A 22,146-nucleotide genomic window follows, 5' to 3' on the forward strand; every position below is an offset into this window, starting at 1 on the left:
AGACATACGATTTAATTGGTATCAGGAACTTCCGCAGTCAGTCAAAGCATTTATTAAGCATTGGGGATACAAAGAAAGGCAAAAGCACTGTCCCTGTCCTGAAGTTCATAATGTAATAAGGAGATGGGTTATAAATATCTATAGACATACAAGATACAGAGTAGGTCAAAGGTAATCTCCTTGGGAGAGGGGGGAGGGGACTTGGAAAAGCCTCCTGCAGGAGGTAGGATTTGAACTAAAACTTGAAGGAAGTCAGAGTCTCTAAAAGGCTGGAAGAAGAACATTGTAGGCATAGGGGACAGCCCGTGCAAAGGCATGGATTTGGAGATGTGGTGTACACCAGTGTGTAGCACCACTGAAAAGACTTAAAATGTCAGAGAATGTTATATTTGATCCTGAGTGTAAAGTGGGGTACTGATGGTTTTTACTGAACAGGGTCAGGCCTGCCCTTTAAAATCAAGTTACTTTGGCAGCCAGGTAGAGGACTCAGAACCTTATGACCCACTGCCTCTCTCACCACAAAGATATAAGACTAAAAGTCATTCCCAATAAACAGTGGATCAAAGGGTAAATGCATTGTTAGCAATTTTATGTAAGAACACTTCAAATCACTAATAATAAGAGCAATGCAAATCAAAATAACAGTTTTACTTCATACCTAGCAAATCGGGCAGGGCGGCAAAAGATAGGGAAAGCCACTGTGAGAGAGTGGAAAGATGGTCACAACGATGCATTTACTGTTCGTGGAACCGTAAGTTGGTCCAACTGTTGCAAAAAAAAAATTTGAATTACATGAATAAAATGACCAAAGTATCCATGCTCTTTGATCCAGAGGTTGGGGTGAATGTTTAAAAGAATGTTTTCATATACACCAAGACATTCATAGCAGCACTTTTTGTGGCAGTGCCTGAAAATAAAGTAGATACTCATTGATTGAACGTAAAGGCAGCCAAGTGGCACAGTGGGTAAGAGTGCTGGGCCTGGATTCAGGAAGACTCATTTTCCTGAGTTAAAATCTGGCCTCCGACACTTGCCAGCTGTGTGACCCTGAGCAAATCATGTAACCCTGTTGGGCTTAGTTTCTTCATCTGTAAAATAAACTGGAGAAAGAAATGGTGAACCACTCCAGGATCTTTGCCAAGAAAATCCTAAATGGGGTCACGAAGAATGAAATGTGAGTGGAAACAACAAAACAGTAGCATGAATGTAATGCAGATGAGTATGCTTTAAAGATCCCTTAGTATAATGAATACAGAGAAGCATGAGAAGACTTATAGGAAACTGACATAGAATGAAGTAGGCAGAACCAGAAAAACAACATATACAGTAATTACAAGAATGTAAGTTGAAAGAGCAAAACAATTGAAAACGCGAAAAAGGTAAATTCACAACTAATAGAGACTTTAAAGGAGTTATCAGATCTACTAGTTATAAATATATGTTAGCAAAACTTAGGATTTAAAGGAAATGATAGATTGCCTACAGAAATACAAACTACCTAGATTAACAGAATATAAAATAGAGATCTCTGCCCAGTTTCAGAAGGTGATAAGTGCTTGAACTGTGTGATGTTTAAAATCTAATTGTACTAGATTAAAATCTAGTGTGTGGTCGCCTTAAATTAGAAGCGTATAGCACCAATCTTATTAAAATATTTAGAAGTTAAGAAATGAGAGAGGAAGAACACATGTAGTTCAGAAGGAAAGAGTCTAGCTCCCTCTCACCCTGCAGCTGCCCCTACCTCAACCTACAACTGGGGGAAAAAAAAAAAGGATCCCCATTCTCCTGGAGCAGAAGCTCCCTGTGGCCTGCCCAGGTGAGATCCCTACACAGGCGGTTCTATGAATAGATGTAACTTCCAGGACGCTAGTCACATGCTTTCTCCTCAGGGCTGGGCTGCCCTGGTTCTCACAGTGTCTTTCTCAGCAGGGGGGTGGCACTCTGATTCTCACAACTGGCTACCAAAGAAGAAAAATCTCTAGTTCATTTAGATTACTAGTGAAATCTATTAAATATTTAAAGAGCAATTAGAAACTACCTCGAGTTATGTTCATTTTTTCTTAATATTAAAAACAAAACAAAAAGTTACATGATTTTATCAATAAATGCCAAGAAAACCTTTGACAAAACACATTTATGCTAGCAGCTCTGAAAAACATAGGCCTGGCAGGGCGATTTTTCTACAGTGATTAAAAGTTAATATCTCAAGACAAAGGTTGGCATCATTTACAATGGAGAAATACCAGTAGCTTTCCCAGTAAGTACAAAACATAAAACCTCAACTAAGCATTCCATTGTCCATAGTTGTAGAAAGGTTGCTGTAAGCAAAAGGCAAAATAAAGGCTCTAAAGGCACACATATCAGCAGTGAGATGAAATTATCTCTATTTGCAAATGGTATGGTTGACTTATAAAACCCCAAAGCCTCAGCAACATAATTGAGACAAAAGCTTCATTAAAATAGTAAGATACAAAATAAAGCCACAAAGTATTATAGTATTTTTAAATAGTAAAATCAGAAGCCAGAAGGAGAAATCCCATTCTAAAAAACTATGAAACACATAAAGTACTTCTTATGACATACTAAATGCATAAATAAAATTATAAAATGCTCATTAAAGAAATAAGGAATGACTTACCTAATTGTAGAAATGTTTGTTGCTTATTATTGGATCATACAAATTTGATTAAAACGATGAGACCATATAATTTATAAATCATAGGATCATAAAGCAAGAGCTAGAAGGGACATCAAAGCTCATTAGGTTCAACCCGCAGGTTTTACGTATGAGTAAAGAGAAATCCAGATTATGTTAAATTTGACAAAGTTCACACCTGTAGTAAGTGACAGTGGCAGGGCTTGAGGCCAGGTCCTCAGACTCAGAAACTTCAGACTTTCAAAAGGTATAAAAACTGAAGGGTATTAATCGAAAAGAGAGAGAGAGAAAAGTAGCACTTCTATACCTCAGATTATACTATAAAGTTATCATCATCAAAACTATTTGGGGCTGCTTAAAGAAAAAAAATAGATTATTGGAACAGACTAGATGGGCACAAAACAGTCCAACTCAATAAGCCAGTATTCAATAACCTGAAGATCAAATGAGATAATATTTGTAAAAGTACTTAGCACAGTGCCTGGCACATAGTAGGCCCTTAATAAATGCTTATTCCCTTCCCAAAGAACATAAACTCCCTGTTTGATAAGAACTATTGGGAAAACCAGAAAGCAGTTCAGCAAATATATATATATGTATGTATGTATGTGTGTATATGTATATATGTGTATATATACACACACATATGTATATATATAGGTTTTGACCAAGAGTTTATGCCATATAATGCAATATGTTTCAAATGAATAAGCAACCTAACTTTCTTGGAAAATAAAAAAAAAGATGGAAAATAAAAAAGTAGATGGAAGTGACTTTATAACTTTAATAAGAGAGGGAATTTTTAATTAAGCATGAAATAGGAGAAATCGTAAAAAGTTGAACACTGACAAGTTTTATTACATTAAACAAAAGTTTTTGTGCAATCTATGCAGCCAGGATAATAAGAACACTTGGGGGAAAAAATGTTTGCATGTGGAATCTGTTATTACAAAGGTCTGGCATCCAGCACAGAAAGGGACTTAATACAAATATGAAAGATCAAGAGCCATTCCCAAAAGATAAATTGTCAAAGGATATAAATAAACAATCCATAAAGTAAAAGTAACAAGGTAATTAGAACCATATAAATAAATGCCCTAAATTAGACAAATTCAAATCAAACCAGAGTTTTTACCTCACAGTCAACAAATTGGCAAATAAAAGAGAAATAGTCAATGTTAAAAGGACCATGAAAAGACAGGCACACCAATAAACTCTTAGTGGAGTTATGAAACTAGATTAGCCATTCTGGAAAACAATTTGTAATTATACAAAGTAACCAAAATGTGTATACATTTAGACCAAAAAAATCACATTACTAAGCACATACCTCAGTGAGATTAAAAAACAAACATATATCAACTGTTCACAACAGCAGTTCTTTCTGGTAAATAGTGGTAAATGAATGCAGTGGAGTATTATTGCAATGTAAGAAAGAAAATAGATGAAGAATTTATAGAAATGTGGGATGACTTAACATAAACTGATGTATAACCAGCAAAAAACACATTAATGATAACAATATAATGAAAAGGAACAATAAAGTGAAATTGAATGCTATGTAATTATAATGACAAAGATTGGTCCTGTAGAAGGTATATGAGAGAATGCAGGTTCCTTCCTGAGTCAGATGAGGGACTACAAGTGTGAGCTATTACACCTGCTCTCAGACCAAGTCAGAATTTTTGCCAAACTTTTCTTCATTTATATTTCTTTGGTCCCTTAATAGAAGAATAACGGAGGGGAAATGAATGTGATATGGAAACAAAGAGCATTAGTAAAACTTTAGGAGAGAGCAGGGAGCACTTATTACTACTACAATTTTATGTAGTACGATTGAATTTTCCATGGATTTGTTCAGTTTGTCTGTGACTGCTTTCCTCTCTTGTACCATAGTGGTGGTGATGAGTTTACACCACTGTGGTCCACTTAGCTATATATCTACCTACTTCTCCTGTACCAAGAAATCAACTCACCAAATATGTATGGTGCCAGAGTCAGACTAATTTAATTTAATCTAATTTAAAGTAGAGGATCTGGTTAGATAATCTGTCATTTAAAGAAAAAAGTATTCCATTCATGAAAGGAGGTAGAAGTTTAGAGATGCATTGTTTACATATTTGCTTTAATATTCATACATCTGTTAAAATTTTCAGAGATTCACCTTTATGTGATAAAAATTTACACAGTTTCTCCAGTCATACTTTATTTTGCTTCTGTTTTCATTTCTCAGTATTCAAAATTTCTCTTATTTTCATTTTCCTCTATAGTCTGTATTCACTAGAATGGCAGTTGTGAAAGCTTTGGACAAAATAAAAGAAGAAGATTTCCGCAAGTATGTATAAGTATAGAATCCTAGAGGAAACATAGACTATTAGAGCTGAAGAGCCCATCCGGTCCAACCTTTCCATTTTACAAAAGAGAAAATGAAGTTACTTTCCCAAGGTAGATACAGCTAGTTCATGGCAGAGCCAGGACAAAAAGATCATAGGCTTAGAGCTAAAAAGGACCATTGACCCCAACCCCCCTCATTAACAAATTAGGACATTGAAACCGAGACAGGCGAGAGACAGGCGGGGGTGGAGGTGGAGTGACTTGCCTGAGTCACCCAGCTAGTAAGTGTCTGAGGTAGAATTTGAACGTGGGTCTTTGCTGATCCACTGCTGATTTTTAGCTATCTAAAAATGGGTCACAGGATCAGTCATTAGATTCCTTAGAGGCTATCCAGTCTAACTCCCCTTTTTGCTGATAAGGAAAATGAGACCCAGACAGATTAAGTGACTTTCCCAGAGTCATATAGCTAATAGTGTCTGAGGCAGGCTTTGAACCCAGTTCCTTCTGACTTTAAGTCCATGCTCTATCTACTACACAGTGGTAGCTATATTACCAGAACGCAGGTCTCCTAACGTGCATTTTTCTCCTTCCATGGCCCCACAGTGAATCTGCATTTTCTATTATTGTCTGACTCTTTAGTAGTATCTAAAAAAAAAAGGCAATAGAAACCATGTGATCTTCCTTAATTGTAAAATCTGGTTCAATAAAAGTCTTACAGTATTTTTTACTGATTTAAAACTAAATTATCATCATGGTGATCTTTCCAGAAAATATGTGATTTTTAATAAGACTGCAAACAATTAAAATGATAAAAACAGAAAGTAAAGATTTTTCCAGGATGATTTTATTTCACAGTCTAAGGAAGTTTCTTATAAATGAATATTTTTCTTCCATTTAAAAAAGTGATAATTCATTTGTGTAAGCTATAATTTCCCAGTCCCAAACTATTTGTTGATTAAATGAAATTGAAAAGTGGTATGAATCTTTTCAAACTGCGTGGGGCTGCTCTGATGCTAGTCAATGTCTGGGGCTCTGTGGAGTAAGGGAGAGGAAGGAAGAGGGAAGAAGCTGTGACTGTGTGCCAGGCACTGTGCAGGGCACGTCACAGTCATTGTCTCTGTGGGTAAGAGCTCGCCTCAGTGATGGGCTTTGGTTTCTGTTTTAGCTGGTATCAGCAATCAGAGTTCTGAGGCTGAAGAGAGAAAGGAAAGAAGAGAGCAGCCTCCCCCAAATCGAATCATTTACTTCCCTGCACTAATCCTTGGGCCTCTGAGGCTGCGGAGGAGGAAAGGAAGAGCAGGGGGCAGAAAACTCCTGCCTCATTTCCTCTCCAGTCAGAATGCTGTGTGATTTAACCATGAGCCCAAGGACCAGGCAAGGCAGTGCCTTTGCCCAGCTCATAAAACAGGTGCATGCTCTTAAGCATCTCCCCTGCTTTACTTGGAATTCCACTCACTGCAGAGGACTTCTGTCTCTACAGACCTAGTCTCCTTGGCTTAGTAAACTAGCCCCCCACATGATGAAATTTACCTTTGTTCATGCATCTTCAAAGCACATCTGGCTTGTGTGATTGAGCCTCCTGTTCTGAAAGTAGTATTCATGACAGTTTTTTCTTTTGTTCCTTTTTTTTCTCCCCAGGAAGTTTCCTTGTCCTCCAAATTCACCAAAGGCTTTTTGCTCTGCTGTCGAAATTGAATGTGCACATGGTGCAGTTTTTATAGCTGGTGAGTAGTATATGTTTATAAATAAAATATATTTACATTAAGTTTCTGTTCTTTCCAAAAAACAGAATTGTCTACTGAGTCCCCAGGACTGTTAGTGTTATTGTTAATTGTTGCTATTACCAGATTCTGAATAGCTTTTTGAGTCATTTTCAGAGAATTAGAAATGATAGTGTAGTTAAACTTTTCAAAGGTAAGCTTATGACATTTTTGGATTTGGGGGTTTTTTGTGTGCTTTTTTTGGTTTTTGGTGAGGCAGTTGGGGTTAAGTGACTTACCCAGGGTCACACAGCCTGTAAGTGTTAAGTGTCTGAGGTCAGATTTGAACTTAGATCCTCCTGACTCCAGGGCCGGCACTCTATCCACTGCACCACCTAGCTGCCCCAAGCTTATGAAATTTTGAAAACACACTAATTTAGGTTAATTCTCTTCAATGACATGAAGTATAAAAAAATTACAGTAGAGTGATGGTATCTGTGGTGGCCAAATGCAGGTCTAATGTTGGACACTTAGAACATAAAACCAGACAGGAGGAAGAATGCAGGAGATCAGTTAGAAGTGAAAAACTTTTTTTTGTCATATTTTATTAACTCTAGAGTGGCAAGTAGTTTCAACTTCTACCAGAAAAATTTGCTTATTCTTTTAAGTTTGAGTTGTGTTCCTGTTAGTTTTGCTTTTGTTTTTTAAGCTAAGGCCAACAAAAAACCCTACACTCTTTATCAGAAGCTTTTATAATGCCATCTCTTAACAGAATTGCCCTGAAGGTACTAATCTAGGAATAGAGCAGATGATTGCTTTTGTGGACCTGAATGTTGTTAAATTGGACCTCAGTCCATTCAGTCAACAGATTTGTGTACTTCATCTAAGACATCTGTGAGTCTTTGACACAGTTCCTTACCCACAAGTAGCTACTGTGTAGTTGAAGAAACAGGACTAAATAAATGAGACACCTTTGGAAATCTTCCCATTTCTCCCTATGCAGGTCACTGGGAAGGTCAGTTAACCTCTTTACATCTCAGGGTGAGCCATTAAAAAAGCTTTTGAACCCAAGAGTATTGTGAAGAATCCTACTCTTTGGATGGACTACTTAAGTTTTTGTTGTTGAATTGTTGTTCAGTTATGTCAGATTCTCTGACCTCATTTGGGGTTTTCTTGGCAAAGATACTAGAATGGTTTGCTGTTTCCTTCTGCCAAGGAACTGAGGCGGAGAGTTTTAAGTGACTTGCCCAGGGTCACACAGCTACTAAGTGTTTGAGGCTAAATTTTAACTCAGGAAGAAGAGTCTTCCTGACTCCAGGCCCAGCTCTCTATCCACTGTCACCTGACTGCCTACTTAAACTATAGGGTAGTTGTATTGTAGAGAGCTTAGACCAGGGCAGAAGACCATGCCCCAAAAAACCCCGCCCCAAAACCCACAAAACTTTGTCTCTGAATCTTCATTAAAGTATGTTTTTCAATTTCTCACACGTTTATGCTTTGTCTATAAATCTAGATTGTAAATTTCTTTGCCTTTTTGTATTCCTAATACAGCACCTTGGACATTAGTAGATGCTCAATAAATATTGATTTGATGGTTATTCCATTATTTTCATAAGAATGTTCCACTTTTTTTCTTTGGCAGGAAGATATAATAAATACTCCAGAAATTTACCACAAACTCCCTGGATAATTGATGGAGAAAGAAAACTGGAGTCCTCAGTGGAAGAATTGATTTCCAATCAGCTATTGCCAGTATTTAAAGCGGAGAGTGAGTGTTCTAATTTTCCTACTTCAAACTGCGTTTATATAAACTACCATTATAAGTGACACTACTTTTCAAGTGTTAGGACCTGCGTTCAAGTCAAGTTATTCAGCTTCTCTAGACCTCAGTTTCCTTATCTGTAAAATGCGTGTGGGAGACTACGGCTTCTGAGGTTCCTTCCAATAAGGGAATACTTTTCTTCTGTGATACATGCATAGGATGCTGGTCTTTGAGTTCTGGACATCTCATCTAGTTATGAATACAAGCTCTTTTGTGGAAATTTGGAAAAATTAAACTCTCTAAGTGAACTTAGTAACTCTTTGAACACTCTCTTTGTTTTCTACATGGGGGAGTTAAAAATAGCTTCCATTGTTAATTTGAAGCCAACTTCTGTTTAGTTTTTTAAATAACTTATAGAAGAGCTATAGGACTGTATTTCAGTACAAATGCTACTTGCAGAACTGGTTCAGTTATAACTGGCAAGCTTTAGCCCTGTCTTAAATTCTGGGGTGAAAAGGAAGCAGTTAACAGTCTGTATAATTATTGTGTCTTAGAAGAATAGATCCTTTCAGCTCTTTTTTTTTTTAAACTCTAATTAGACCTGGTAGATCAAGAAGTCAATATCAAGAAATGCCATATACTGACATATTAGCAAGTATTGGATAAGAGAAAACGGATTTAGGGTGTTGCTGGAAGGATTGCATCAGGTTCTTGGACAGACTTGAGGTATTAAAACTTGTTCATTATAAGAATCGGGTGATTTTATAGTTGTAGCAGGTGTTGCTTCTCTTAGACCATAAGGGAAAGCTAGTTATCCATCTATCTGAAAAAGTAGGAGCAGAGCCAGCCTAAGGAAGTTTAAGACCATGGAGTCGAAGGCTTTGCCAATCTCATCCCACTCTCTGATGTTTTCATTTTTAGAGAAACAATGTATGGATCATCTGGGTTCCTTCACTGACCACTATCTCATAGGGTTGGATCCTGTTGGATCTTGGAGGTTCTGATTATTGAATATCCAGGGCCTTCCCTGGTATCTGAGAACAGGGTGTTGGGGATCTTAGAGCCCCTTGACTTGGGGTGTCCTAATCTCAGCTAGTAATGTCTTCCAACTTCCAGTTACCAGGGTTTCCAGCATTTCTGCTCCTAGGACTTTTGATTCCCTCTTGGGACTTCTAGAAGGAGCCTTGCACTTTGGCTGTCTCCAGACAAAAACCTTGTAGGTCACTTGTTGTTCCAGCCTGAGTCTGTTCTTCTTAAGTGTTCTGCATAATTCCCTGCACTGGTGTTGGTTTTGCAGGCAGACCCCTCCCCACCCTCTCCTTTGCTCCAAACCTCCTGGCTCGTGTTTTATGCAACTCTGGAGTAAGAGAAGTCACCTGGAGTTGCCCTTTGGCTTCCTTGATCACTTCTACATGTCTTTTCCACAGGTGTTTCAGTCTGATGTGGATTTTGGGCTTTTGCAGAAGTGGGCGCTATGGGGAAGCAGGCAGCCACCACCTATCCAGGAAGCTGTCTTGTTCAGAAGTCCCCTCTTTTCCCAGTGATCTTTTAATTGACAAATCTGATGGTCTTTTCTCAGTTTTCATATTTGTTGACCTCTCTGCATTTAACACTGTTGAACACCTTTCCTTCTGGATACTTTTTCCTCTCCGGGTCTTTGTGACACTATTCTCTCTTAGTTGTCCTACCTGTCTTGACCATTCTTTTTCACCTGCTACATCAGTGTTCATGCCACATCCCCTGACTGTCCTGTCACAGGTTCTGTCCTGAACCCACTCGTCTTTTCTAGCTATACCTTCAAGCAGTGACTTCACTCCCATGGATTCAGTTATCATGTATAAGCAGATGGCTCCCAGGTCTATCCATCCAGACTCTCCTGAATTTAAGTCCCACATCACTTATTAACTATTAGATGTTTCAAACCAGATATCTCAGAGACATCTCAAAGTTAAACATATCCAAAAGGGAGCTCATTATCTTTCATCCCAAATCTGCCCCACCTCCCCTTCCGAAGTTTACAAGTATAGTCAAAGGAACTACTGTCCTTCTAGTTATCCAGGTTCACAACCTCCTCCTCAAACTTGACTCTTCACTCCGCCTCCCCTTCCATAATCTGTGCCTGTCTCCACCACATCTCTTATGTGCCTGCCCTCTTTTCTCTTCTCACTATCCTAATTCAGGCCCTCAACATCTCTTGCCTGGATGACTTTTCTGCTTCGCCTCTCTCTGCTCCAGTCCATTCTCCATGTAGCCTCCAAAGTGACTTTCCTTAAATGTGACTTTGAATATGTCACACCCCTACCCTTTCCTGTAGACACATACATGCAAACTTAGTGGCTTACTGTTACTTTGAGCATCAAATATAAACTCCTCTGAGTTAGGCTGTGCCTCTGATGTCAGGTAAGGAGTGGCCAGAGGGGAACTCTGATGCTGCATTGCTCATCCCCTGTGCCCAATTAGCCGTATCAGAGGAGCAGGCCAGGAGCAACCCCAACCAGGGCCCTGCCTGGTGTGTACGGAGTGACATGAGTGTGGCACTGTTCCTTCTGCCTGAACACTTGAGAAGCACTCTTGCATATGACTGACCACCACAGTCTTTCCCAGGATGGAAGCATTATCAATAATCCCCTGGGGTTAGCATGCTCCTACTAGTTCTCTCCTTAACCCTAGTTAAGTCACCTAGTCAGTCACCTTCCAGTTCTTAATAGGTGACTGCTCTGTGTCAGGCACTGTGCTGGGATGAAAAAAGAGACCAAAAACAAACAGTGCCTATTCTCAAGGAGCTTGAAGTCTAACTTAGGAGCAAACTGTCCTCAAGCCTGCCATCTTCCTCAGCCTCACCCTCCCCATATCCTACTGCAATCCTGCCCACCCCTTCCCCTGGAGACTCTGGAATGAATGCCTGTTCCATACCGATGATGAACCAACTTCCTTTCTTCTCACCTGATTTCCACCCTATGACACTTAATCCTTGATCATCCTCCCCACTATAGTCTGTACCTTCATTTGTAACCACAACTCATGGGACCTAGAGAAGTTCAATTACTCCTTGCTTCCCCTGCTATTTCAGAAGCTTCCTTTACCACCATCACTCAGCATCTTCCACAGTTTTGAAGAGTAATTAACTTTAAAATTTTCTAGTCCAGTCAGATCATAGTGGCTATTGTATTTTGTCCCTACCACTCCTCTCCTCTTGTCATTCTTTCTCTTATTTTATGGAATTCAGCACCTGGCTTATCAACTTCCATTCTTCTCCAATTTCTATCCTTACTCTAGAGCACTTCAACAGGATGCTTCCTTAAACTACCGAACTTACTGATTCCTCATTCTCATTAAATCTTAAAACCTATTTTTTCACACCACCTCAGTCACACACAGATAGTCTTACCATTTCTCACAAGTATTTGACTTTCTTAATAAAAAGCTGGTATTCCTCTATCTTACCATTACCTCTTACCATTCCATCTCTCCTACTGCCTTGTCCCCCCTAAACTTACTCTTCTCTTCCATCAGTACCTCCAGCACCCCCTGTCCTCAGTACTTTTTCAGTCCATTTTCCTTGCTCCAACCTCACTTTTCCCCCTTCTATACCACAACATAATCAGCCAATTTAGTTCTACACTGACTTTTTGTTTTCTCTTTAAACATTAAAAAAAAAATTCTTGATAGTATTTTTCCAGTTACATATGAAGATGATTTTCAACATTTGTTTTTATAAGATTTTGAGTTCCAAAATTTTCTCCCTCTCTCCTTTCCCTTCTCCCTCCCCAAGACTGAAAGCAATCTGATATAGGTTATATATGTATATTTACATTAAGCATATTTCCACATTGGTCATGTTGTGAAAGAAGAATCAGAACAAAAGGGAAAAACCTCAAGAAAGAAAAAAAAAAGAAAAAGTAAAAATAGTATGGTTCAATCTTCATTAAGATCCCATAGTTCTTCTTCTGGATGTGGAGAGCATTTTCCATCATGAGTCTTTTGGCATTGTCTTGGATCATTGCACTGCTGAGAAGAGCTAAGTCTAACACAGCTGATCATCACACAATGTTGCCCTTACTGTTTACATGTTGAATTCTCTAACCCCTTGTCCTAACGCTAACCCCCATGGCTGGAATTCTCCTCCTTGCTACTATTGGCTGGTTCTAGAGGCAATCACACAGTGGTGCTGACTCTTCACTATGAATTCATGTTAAACAATTTCGGCTGGGCTCTCACTGCAGCAAGGTACTCTTTTTTTTACTTGGTCTCACTTGTTTCCCAGACACTATTCACACCTTTCCTCCTTAAGCCTCCCATGTTTACCCTCCCAGTCAGCACTTGCCTCTGGCTTTAAAGAGAGTATAGAGGGGCAGCTAGGTGGCACAGTGGATAAGAGCACTGGCCCTGGAGTCAGGAGTACCTGAGCTCAAATCCGGCCTCAGACACTTAACACTTACTAGCTGTGTGACCCTGGGCAAGTCACTTAACCCCAATTGCCGCACCAAAAAAAAACAACAAAAAAGAGCACTGACCAGAAGCTCCCTCTTCCCCCCTTCCCTTTATCTAAAAACACCTTGACTTCATGGCCTACTCTCTTCAACTTTCCCACTCGCAGCTAATGAGATGGCCATTCTTGCCAAGGCTGGCCCTCCAGAAAGAACCATCTGTACTTGTAACTTCTACCTCCTCTCCTCCCACCCCATGGCCCTTTGTAGCCTGGTCACTTCACTGAAACTGATTTCCAGAGTGACCAGCAATCTTTTAATTGCTGAATCTTATGGTCTTTTCTTGGTTCTTGTCCTTCTTGACCCTCTGCTCTATGGCTCTCCTGTTTCTCCTGAAACTGTGACCATTCCTGAGCCATATGACAATAATAAATACAAGTCGATAACTTACTTGTTTGTCATTTAAAGCTCTATACTTTTTGGTCTTCTCTACACACTGCACTCCAGCCAGCTGGGCCTTCTTGCTTTTGCTCATAGACACAGCACTACCTCTCCCATGCCTGGAGTGTTCTCCTTGCTTACTCCCCCTCTTAGAGTCCCTGGTTTCCTGTAAGGCCTCCCCTGGGCTGCCATCGGCTAGCATCTTCTTCTCCAGCATTATTTATTGTCAGCTTTATATGTGTTCTGTCCCTGTTGTTTTGCCTTCTGGCATGTGAGCTCTGTGAGGGCCCAGAGCCTGGCACGATGCCCGATACCCAGTTAATACCCACATTCATGAACTTGGTTGCCATGACTTTTACTTACTTGTTGTAACAGCTTCCAGCTCTGGGGCCTTTGAAACCATTATAGTTACAACCCTGTTAACTCAGCCAAAAACTTTTTGTAAAGTTAGGAGAAAGTAAAAACAAAGCTGTAGGGTACAATATTTCTTTTAGCCTTTCCCTCTTTTCTATAAGAAGAATCTAGAAATGGTCAATTCTGAGTATTGGGGTTGTAAGGAAGCTTCTTTTTGCCTCTAAAGTTGTTGTTACCTCCTGAAGTAGCTTTATGTTTTCTCCTTGCAATTTTTTCCATCATAAATATTTGATATTTTTGGTGGGTTTTTTCCTTGATAAATTGTATTTCAATAAGACGTGGATTGCTCTGAAACTTGTCATTTGTCTTAAAGTATACATAAATTCTCCTTTCACCCCTAAAGCCTAAAAGGAAACAAAAATAGGTAATAGATTTTTAACTTTTAGTTTGTACTTTTTAAGCTTTCAGCCTTCAAGATAATTTTATGCTGTGCTGAAAGCAGGTAGGGGTGTGTGTGTGTGTGTGTGTGTGTGTGTGTGTGTGTGAGAGAGAGAGAGAGAGAGAGAGAGAGAGAGAGAGAGAGAGATTAATTTAATATAGTAACTACTACATACCAGGCACTGTGCTGAGCATTTTACAAATATCTTACTTGGTCTTCCTCAGAACAACACCGCCAGATGGATGCTATTATTGTTCCCATCTTTCTATTGAGGAAACTGAGGCAAACAGGTTAAATGACATGCCTAGGTTTACATAGCTAGTAAGTGTCTGAGGTTAATATTTGAACTCAGGTCATCCTGACTCCAGATGTGGCATTTTATCCAGACTGCTATCTGTGAAAATCTCAAGGAGTATTCTCAGATTTTGCTTTGGGGATAATAGAAGGGAGCAAATTGTTTTGAGTTGATTATATGTCCACCAGCCCGAGTGGTCTTTCTGACTTTCTTGATTGCTTCCCTTCCTTCATGAAACATCTCCTGATACCTGGCTCCCCAAATAGCAGGCAGTAGGCTCAAAGGGTTTTTCCTTTCTCTGATTCCAGCTTAGAAGCTGAATCCCCCAAAACCAGAGTGGAAATCAGAGTTACCATCTTTGAGATGGCTCCGAGTTAAGACTTTTAGGTCTTAGTCTGTTTTCTGAAATACTTTATTCACTATTGATGGTAATGAAGTCTCATTTTTCTACTTCCAAGCTAATTAAGCAAGATGACAAGCTTCCTTTCCAACTAAACTAAAACCAGAGAGGGAAAATACATCCAATTAATGTGTTTTTCCCCTACTTCTGTCGGAGAGAAATTTCCTTGTCTGCAAAATAAGAATGAAATTTATTTAAAGTGTTTTTGCAAACCTTAAACCAGTATATAATAAGTTGTTGTTGTTGTTATTGTTATATGGTTGGAAACTAGAGTCTTAAAAGGTCAGAAATCTCTGAATTTTTCTCCACCTCTTCTTTCAAAAGGTTTTAATTTTTCATCATCTGGAAGAGAAGATGTGGATGTGAGAACATTAGGAAAAGGTAAGAATGGAATAGCATCAATTTATTCAGCCCATCCTCAAAGATGACTAAGCTAGCCTCTCCCTCCCTCCCCCCACCCTGGCAATGAGGGTTAAGTGACTTGCCCAGGGTCACACAGCTAGTAAGTGTCAAGTGTCTGAGGCCTGATTTGAACTCAGGTCCTCCTGAATCCAGGGTCAGTGCTTTATCCACTGCGCCACCTAGCAGCCCCCTCCAAGTTAGCCTTTTTTGACAAATAGAAGCAAAGTAGTTGTTTAAATCTAACGACGCCACTGGCCTAAAGCTTTTAAATTATCTCAGCTTTATCACCTCAGACCAATTGTAATTAACATCCTTTTCATTTGACTTTTTATAACATTCTGAATAGCAATCCTAAGATGTATCAAGTAAATTTTTATTACTTGCCTATTTCATAGGAGCAAGGTAGTAGAGAATTTGGCATACCTCCTCTCAGTTTGTTATTGCTTTTGTTCTCTTTAGCAAACATTTCAACAAAACTGGAATGTTTTCCAAATTGGAAATTCTCCTAAGAAACTATTGTATTCCATTAAAGATATCCTGGCTTTCATTTCTCTCATTTTATTATTGTTGTTGTTTGCCCTTTGTTCTCCAAAAGGACCAATGACATCACAAGCATGATGTCTTGGCTTCCATTGGGGCATAATAAAGATGGGGAAAATTACTTTTACCAGAGCCAGCCCCTTGGTAGACCCTGAGTCTCTTGAAACCGGTTTTGCCTTTTCAAAAGATGTTGCCTTGATGGGGATGAACTTGAAAGCATTGTTACCTGGACACTGCTGCTTGTGCCACAAGCTAGGATAGTTGGCTCTTTTCTTATTTTAATATGTAGTTAGTATTGGCTTATTCTGGGAGCCCTTGGAGCAGGGAAGGAATCCTTTCCACTTATTATTGATCCTTGAATTTGTTGTGAAACAAACTCTCTTGACTCTTTTCACGCTCTATCTGCTTCCCCTTAGTTCTGTCTCTAATTTTCAGGCCCTAGAGCTAGGCCTGATTTTTGCAGCTCCCAGACCTCTTGCATTAATCCAAATGTTAATTCCAACAATTTGCTTGTTTCTCTGCTGCCAGGAAGGCCCTTTGCTGTTGAACTGGTGAATCCTCGTAGAGTCCGGTTCACCTCACAAGACATTAAAGAACTTCAGCAGGTAAAGCTATTTATGACACACATAGAAGTAGGCATGTCTCTATAGCTGTCTAGTGAAATTGCTCACTAATTATTTTCTACCTTCATTGTTCAGAAAATCAACATCTCCTCAGACAAAATCCAAGTGCGAGACTTGCAGCTTGTTACCAGGTAAGGGGGCAAGTCTTTGTAGATGCTTTTTCGAAAAATGTCTTGGGCTAGACTACATTGTATCCTTTCCATGTTGGTAACAATGTTTTCATTGATTTTATTTAGAGAAGCATTAGGACACATGAAAGAAGGTGAAGAAGAGAAGACTAAGACTTATAATGCCTTAGTCTGGACAGATAAAGCAATACAGAAGAAGGACATTGAATTCCTAGACGATTTAAAGGTACCTTATATTCTGATTTTTTTTCCACTTGTTTTGTGATTCTCACAAGGGAGTCTGTAGCCTTGTGTTTTGTTGCTCTCTCTGAGTATCTGCATCATTTTAACAAAAGTGGAAATACTTTCAAGGTAGGAGATGAGAGAGATTCTAAATTGCCTACTCAGTCTGTCGGTCGGTCAAACCTTCAAGGGAGTTTGTACCAAGCACTTTAGCCAACCTCTCTGTCTAGTTACAAATGCCATGTTTACTTGGAATGTCCATTCCCCTCCCCCACCCCTTTTTATTAGTATAGTGAAGATTCCCTGGTAGTCCTGCCATGAATATTGTAGTTTCCCTCCCTTCTGGTCGATTGCCATGCTTGGTGTTCTCCTGTAAGCCTCTGAAAGCTTGATCAGAGTACTTAGATATGAAACGTGCTAATTCGGTTATTCCTTGAAGGTTTAAAATTTTTAGTGAAATTTATTTTTCTCATTTGATTCTTTTTGAATATTCTTTTTGTGGGGTGCGGGGGAGGGGGGAATGAGGCAATTGGGGTTAAGTGACTTGCCCAGGGTCACACAGCTAGTAAGTGTCAAGTGTCTGAGGCTGGATTTGAACTCAGTTCCTCCTGAATCCAGGGCTGGTACTTTATCCACTGCACCACCTAGCTGCCCCCTTTTTGAATATTCTTACTGAGACACAAATAGACAAAGCAGGATTTTATAATGAGAACAAGGGATGGAAAGTTAGTAACACTAGTAAAATAAATTCTCCTCTTAAGTTCAACAAACATTTATTAAGTTTATAGTATTTGTAAGGTTCTGTGATTTGTAGTAGACATGTGAAGGTTAAAAAAATGATACTGCTTCCTGTCTTTAAAGAGCTTGCTAATAACATATTAATTATGATACAAAGGAGAAAGTGATAAGTGCAAAGAAAATATGTTGTGGAAAGAACACAAGATTTGGAATCAGGACCTGGATTTGGATTTTGTCCCTGCTACCTATTAATTGTGGGCAGCTAGGTGGTGAAGTGGATAGGTGTTGGGCCTGGGATCAGGAAGACTTATCTGTGTGAGTTCAAATACAACCTCAGATACTTATTAACTCCGTGACCCTGGGCAAATCACTTAAACCTGTTTGCCTTAGTATCCTTGTCTGTAAAATGAACTGGAGAAGGAAATGGCAAAGTACTCCAGTATCTTTACCAAAAAACCTCAAATGAGGTCACAGAGAGTCTCACACAATTTTGGAGCTTAACTCATCCATATAATGAAAGGATTAGATGATGTTATTTCTGAGGACTTTTCTTTTCTTTTTTTTTTTTGTGGGGCAATGAGGGTTAAGTGATTTGCCCAGGGTCACACAGCTAGTGTCAAGTGTCTGAGGCTGGCTTTGAACTCAGGTCCTTCTGAATCCAGGGCCAGTGCTTTATCCACTGCACCACCTAGCTGCCCCGACTTTTCTGCCTCTGTATCTATGAATTCCTAAAGTCAAGATGCAGGAAAATGGATATAAAAAGTTTTGAGAAAGGAAAGCTCACTCTCAAATGTGGAATGAGGTTTATCTCTCTAAAAGAGGACAAATGTAAACAGTTGAGCACATTTTAAATATTACAGCCATTTTCTAATGTGACAGATTTATAGACATTATCTAGATTCCCAAGTAAATTTCTAAACCCCATGTCATTCCCTCACAGATGTGCATATCTGTTAGATTATCATGGGAAAATACACATTTATTTTTTTAAAATCTTCAAAGTTTGAAAAGAAAAGAAATTCTGTTTCTGTAGCACTAATAGGGGAACAATTTGGAAAGAACCATTTTTGTAACAGTTAAAATGTTAAAAAGATCATCAATTTCAGGGGCAGCTAGGTGGCACAGTGGATAGAGCACCAGCCCTGGAGTCAGGAGTACCTGAGTTCAAATCCAGCCTCAGACACTTAACACTTACTAGCTGTGTGACCCTGGGCAAATCACTTAACCCCAATTGCCTCACTAAAAAAAAAAAAAAAAGATCATCAATTTCAGAGCAGTGGCAGGCTAACTTTGTTGCCTCTTTTTTCATTGTATATTTCCTTACAAGATGCAAAAAGAAACAAAACAATAGTCATTCCCTTCAGTCTACTAAGGGGAAACCATGTAAAAGAAGTATAAATAAATAATAATGTGTGTTACAGTGATGTAGTAAAAGTATGTGGGTGGAGCAGTGTCTCAAGTAGTTTGTTTACCCCTGCAAAATTCCAGAAATGTTTTGAGTTATACCAAGTTAAAAGAGAAAAACCCTTGTAAAGAAGCAGGCATTTTTTAGAGACACTTATCAGGAACATCTAGGTGTTGAAGTGGATAGAGTACCAGCCCTACAATCAGGAGGACCTGAGTTCAAATGTGACCTCAAACACTTAATAGCTGTGTGACCTTGGGCAAGTCTCTTAACTCTTATTGTTCCCCCCCCCCAAAAAAAAAGGGGGGAAAGAAGACACATCTCTATGGGAATGACTCCCAAATCTATATATCTGGTCCTTGGTTCTTTCCAGATCTCCAGTCTCTAATCACCATTTTGTCTATTTGACATTTCACACTGGGTATACCAAAGGCATTTCAAATTTAGCACATCAAAAACTGAACTCGTTATCTTTCTGTTCAACACCCACCCCAACCCCACCTCAATTTCCCCATTTTTTTTGAAGACACCACCATTCTAACTGCAACCTGGATTCAAAACTTGGTGTCATCCTTGACTCCACTCTCCCTCATCCAGTCAGTTGTCATATCTTGTCACTTTTACCTCCACAACAAACATCTCTTGCGTCTGTCCCCTTCTCTCTACTCACAACTACTCCTCTAGTTCGTCCCCACCTGACGTCTAGGCTCTTGTAATAGCCTTCTGATTGGTTTGTCTGCCTCAAGTCTCTCCCCTCTCCAGGTCATCCTCAGCACAACTGCTGAAGTGATTGTCCCAAAGCACCCTTCTGTTCATGTCACTCCCCTCAAGTCCAGTGGCTCCCTATTGCCTCAGGGATAAAATAAACACCTCTTTTTGGCATTTAAAGCTGTTAACCACCTGACCCCTACTTCCTTTTCCGGTTTGTATATCCTTCACAACACTTGGTGCTCCAGCCACATCGTTCTTGCTGTTCTCCACTTAGAATACTCCTTGTCTTCTCCCTCTTGATCCCCTGGCTGCCCCCACGTCTAGAATGTCCTTCCTCCTGGCCTCTGCCTCTGCGAATTCCTTATTTCCTTCAAACCTCAGCTTGTATGCCACTTCCTACACGAATATACGTACATGTTTCCTCAAATTTGGGGGCCAGGATTGTTTTCATTTGTGTCTTCTAATCCCTTGCACACTGACCCAGGACCTGGCATGAAATTGGTACTTAATCATTGCTGTTGATTGACTGATGCCATACTTCTATGTAATCCCTAGTAGCCAATTGAGCATATTAGGGTTTTTTAAAAAATAGTCATCTTCATTGAGATATCCTCAGAAATGATTAACCCTTCTGAAGCAGCTGCCTTCCTTCAAGTATGGTAGTGTTGGAACTGGTTCTTTACTGTTGGGCAGACCTTAACTGAGTTCTTTTCTGAGTGTGACCTTAGACACTTCCTGAACCCATAATTCTATTTCCAGAAGGAGTTGCACCAACAAGAAACTACAGACATTTCAATGCTGTTAGGAATCCCTGTTTCTGGTTGAGATCTATTTTTAAAATATATAACCTCTTAGTGCCAGCAATACCTTTCATTTCCTAATATTCTAAAACATGGAGGAAAACCTCAGCAATTGAAACTAAGGGAGAGACTTGTCAGAATTAGTGAAAAGTCTGAATCGCATATTTATTTATTTATTTATTGGTTTTGTTTTGTTTGGGGTTTTTTTGCGGGGCAATGGGGGTTAAGTGACTTGCTCAGGGTCACACAGCTAGTAAGTGTCAAGTGTCTGAGGCCAGATTTGAACTCAGGTACTCCTGAATCCAGGACTGGTGCTTTATCCACTGCACCACCTAGCTGCCCCCAGATTTATTTTTTTAAAGAAGAGTAATAAGTACTTTGAACTAGGCTACTCAATGTCCCTTAACAGAAAACCCTAGCTTAGATAGTATAAGGGTTCTTGTACAGTTACATAACTTGTGTATACCACTAAGGGGTTTGAAAATGTTCTTCTTCACAAGGAGACACCAGATAGAGTAGGAAAAGGTTCTGTATCCAAATAAAGAGACTGGCTGCAGTTCACATATCCTTTGTACAACCTTGCACAGGCTTACTTTATCTCTTTAGGATGAAATTTCCCATTTGTAAAATGAGGATTAGAGAATCTGTAGGATTTCTTCTCATTCTGAAGTATTTTTTTATGAATTCTAAGTACCTAGACAGCCTCATTGAAGTGTAATGATTGGAATGACGCCACCTGCTGGAGACTTACTGTAGAAAAGCTCCGCCATAGGGGCGGCTAGGTGACGCAGTGGATAGAGCACCGGCCCTGGAGTCAGGAGTACCTGAGTTCAAATCCGGCCTCAGACACTTAATACTTACTAGCTGTGTGACCCTGGGCAAGTCACTTAACCCCAATTGCCTCACTAAAAAAAAAAAAAAAGAAGAAGAAAAAGAAAAGAAAAGCTCCGCCATGAAGTGAAGGTCTTTGAGGGCAAGACCAGGAGTCTTTTCTTTGGTGTCAGGAAGTGACGTTTGCTTGTGGGAGGAAGAAGGGGGAGCCTGGCGCTCTGACGCTCGTCGGCTTTTTCCTGAGGACTCTGGCTGAGAAGGGAGCTAGAAATGCACTCTCCCTTTAATAGATAGGAATGTAGGCCTTTCTCTCTCTCTCTTTACCAAATTCTTATTCTACTTAATAAATGCTTAAACGCCTAACTCTTGCTAAAGCTTATAATTTATTGGCGACCACTCATTAGATATTTTAGACAATATAGCCAGAATTTTAGCTCTTAACAGAAGTCTTAGTTATGTTGCTAATTTCCTTAGAGAATCCTTCATAAATAAGTTTAAGCCAACTGTACCCTTTCTAAATTAGCACAAATTCCAAATAGTAAGGTTTTTATCCATGATATTTTTCATAAATTTAGCATTTTTTCATTTCTAAAATGGTAAGTCAAAGATTTATTGATTTTCAGACTCTTCCTTAGTGAGACAGATTCTCTTATTAGAAATAATGAATTAAGGGATTTGTTAAGGGCCCCAGGAAATATATGAGGCCCATAATTCAATCTGTCATGTTGAACAAAAAAATATCTCTCCAGAATAGAAGAAGCATATGTGATATAGTTTTAAAATAGACTTCATATAAGGCCTCCCCAACATATAGATGGAATAGTCAGCTCCCTCACAGTATGATTTGAAGGGTACTGTCATATCCTTTCTACTAAAAAGTCTATGCCTCATTGCTCTCCCCACTTACATATCCAAAAATGTTCCCCATCAGAATCAGA

General features: G+C 39.3%; 1 protein-coding gene across 3 annotated transcripts in view; it reads left to right on the forward strand.

Annotated features, from left to right (window-relative positions):
- PUS10 (pseudouridine synthase 10) overlaps positions 1-22,146 on the forward strand; it is a 106,107-nt gene that overhangs the window by 77,961 nt on the left and 6,000 nt on the right. For all 3 annotated transcript variants that reach the window (XM_043985407.1, XM_043985408.1, XM_043985409.1), the window contains 7 exons: positions 4,927-4,991; positions 6,629-6,714; positions 8,333-8,458; positions 15,133-15,189; positions 16,279-16,355; positions 16,449-16,504; positions 16,610-16,727. In XM_043985407.1, coding sequence (XP_043841342.1) covers positions 4,927-4,991; positions 6,629-6,714; positions 8,333-8,458; positions 15,133-15,189; positions 16,279-16,355; positions 16,449-16,504; positions 16,610-16,727 — 585 coding nt within the window. The remainder of the gene's footprint in view (positions 1-4,926; positions 4,992-6,628; positions 6,715-8,332; positions 8,459-15,132; positions 15,190-16,278; positions 16,356-16,448; positions 16,505-16,609; positions 16,728-22,146) is intronic.

Source organism: Dromiciops gliroides, chromosome 2, assembly GCF_019393635.1.
Source record: "Dromiciops gliroides isolate mDroGli1 chromosome 2, mDroGli1.pri, whole genome shotgun sequence".
NCBI classification, from domain to species: Eukaryota; Metazoa; Chordata; class Mammalia; order Microbiotheria; family Microbiotheriidae; genus Dromiciops; species Dromiciops gliroides.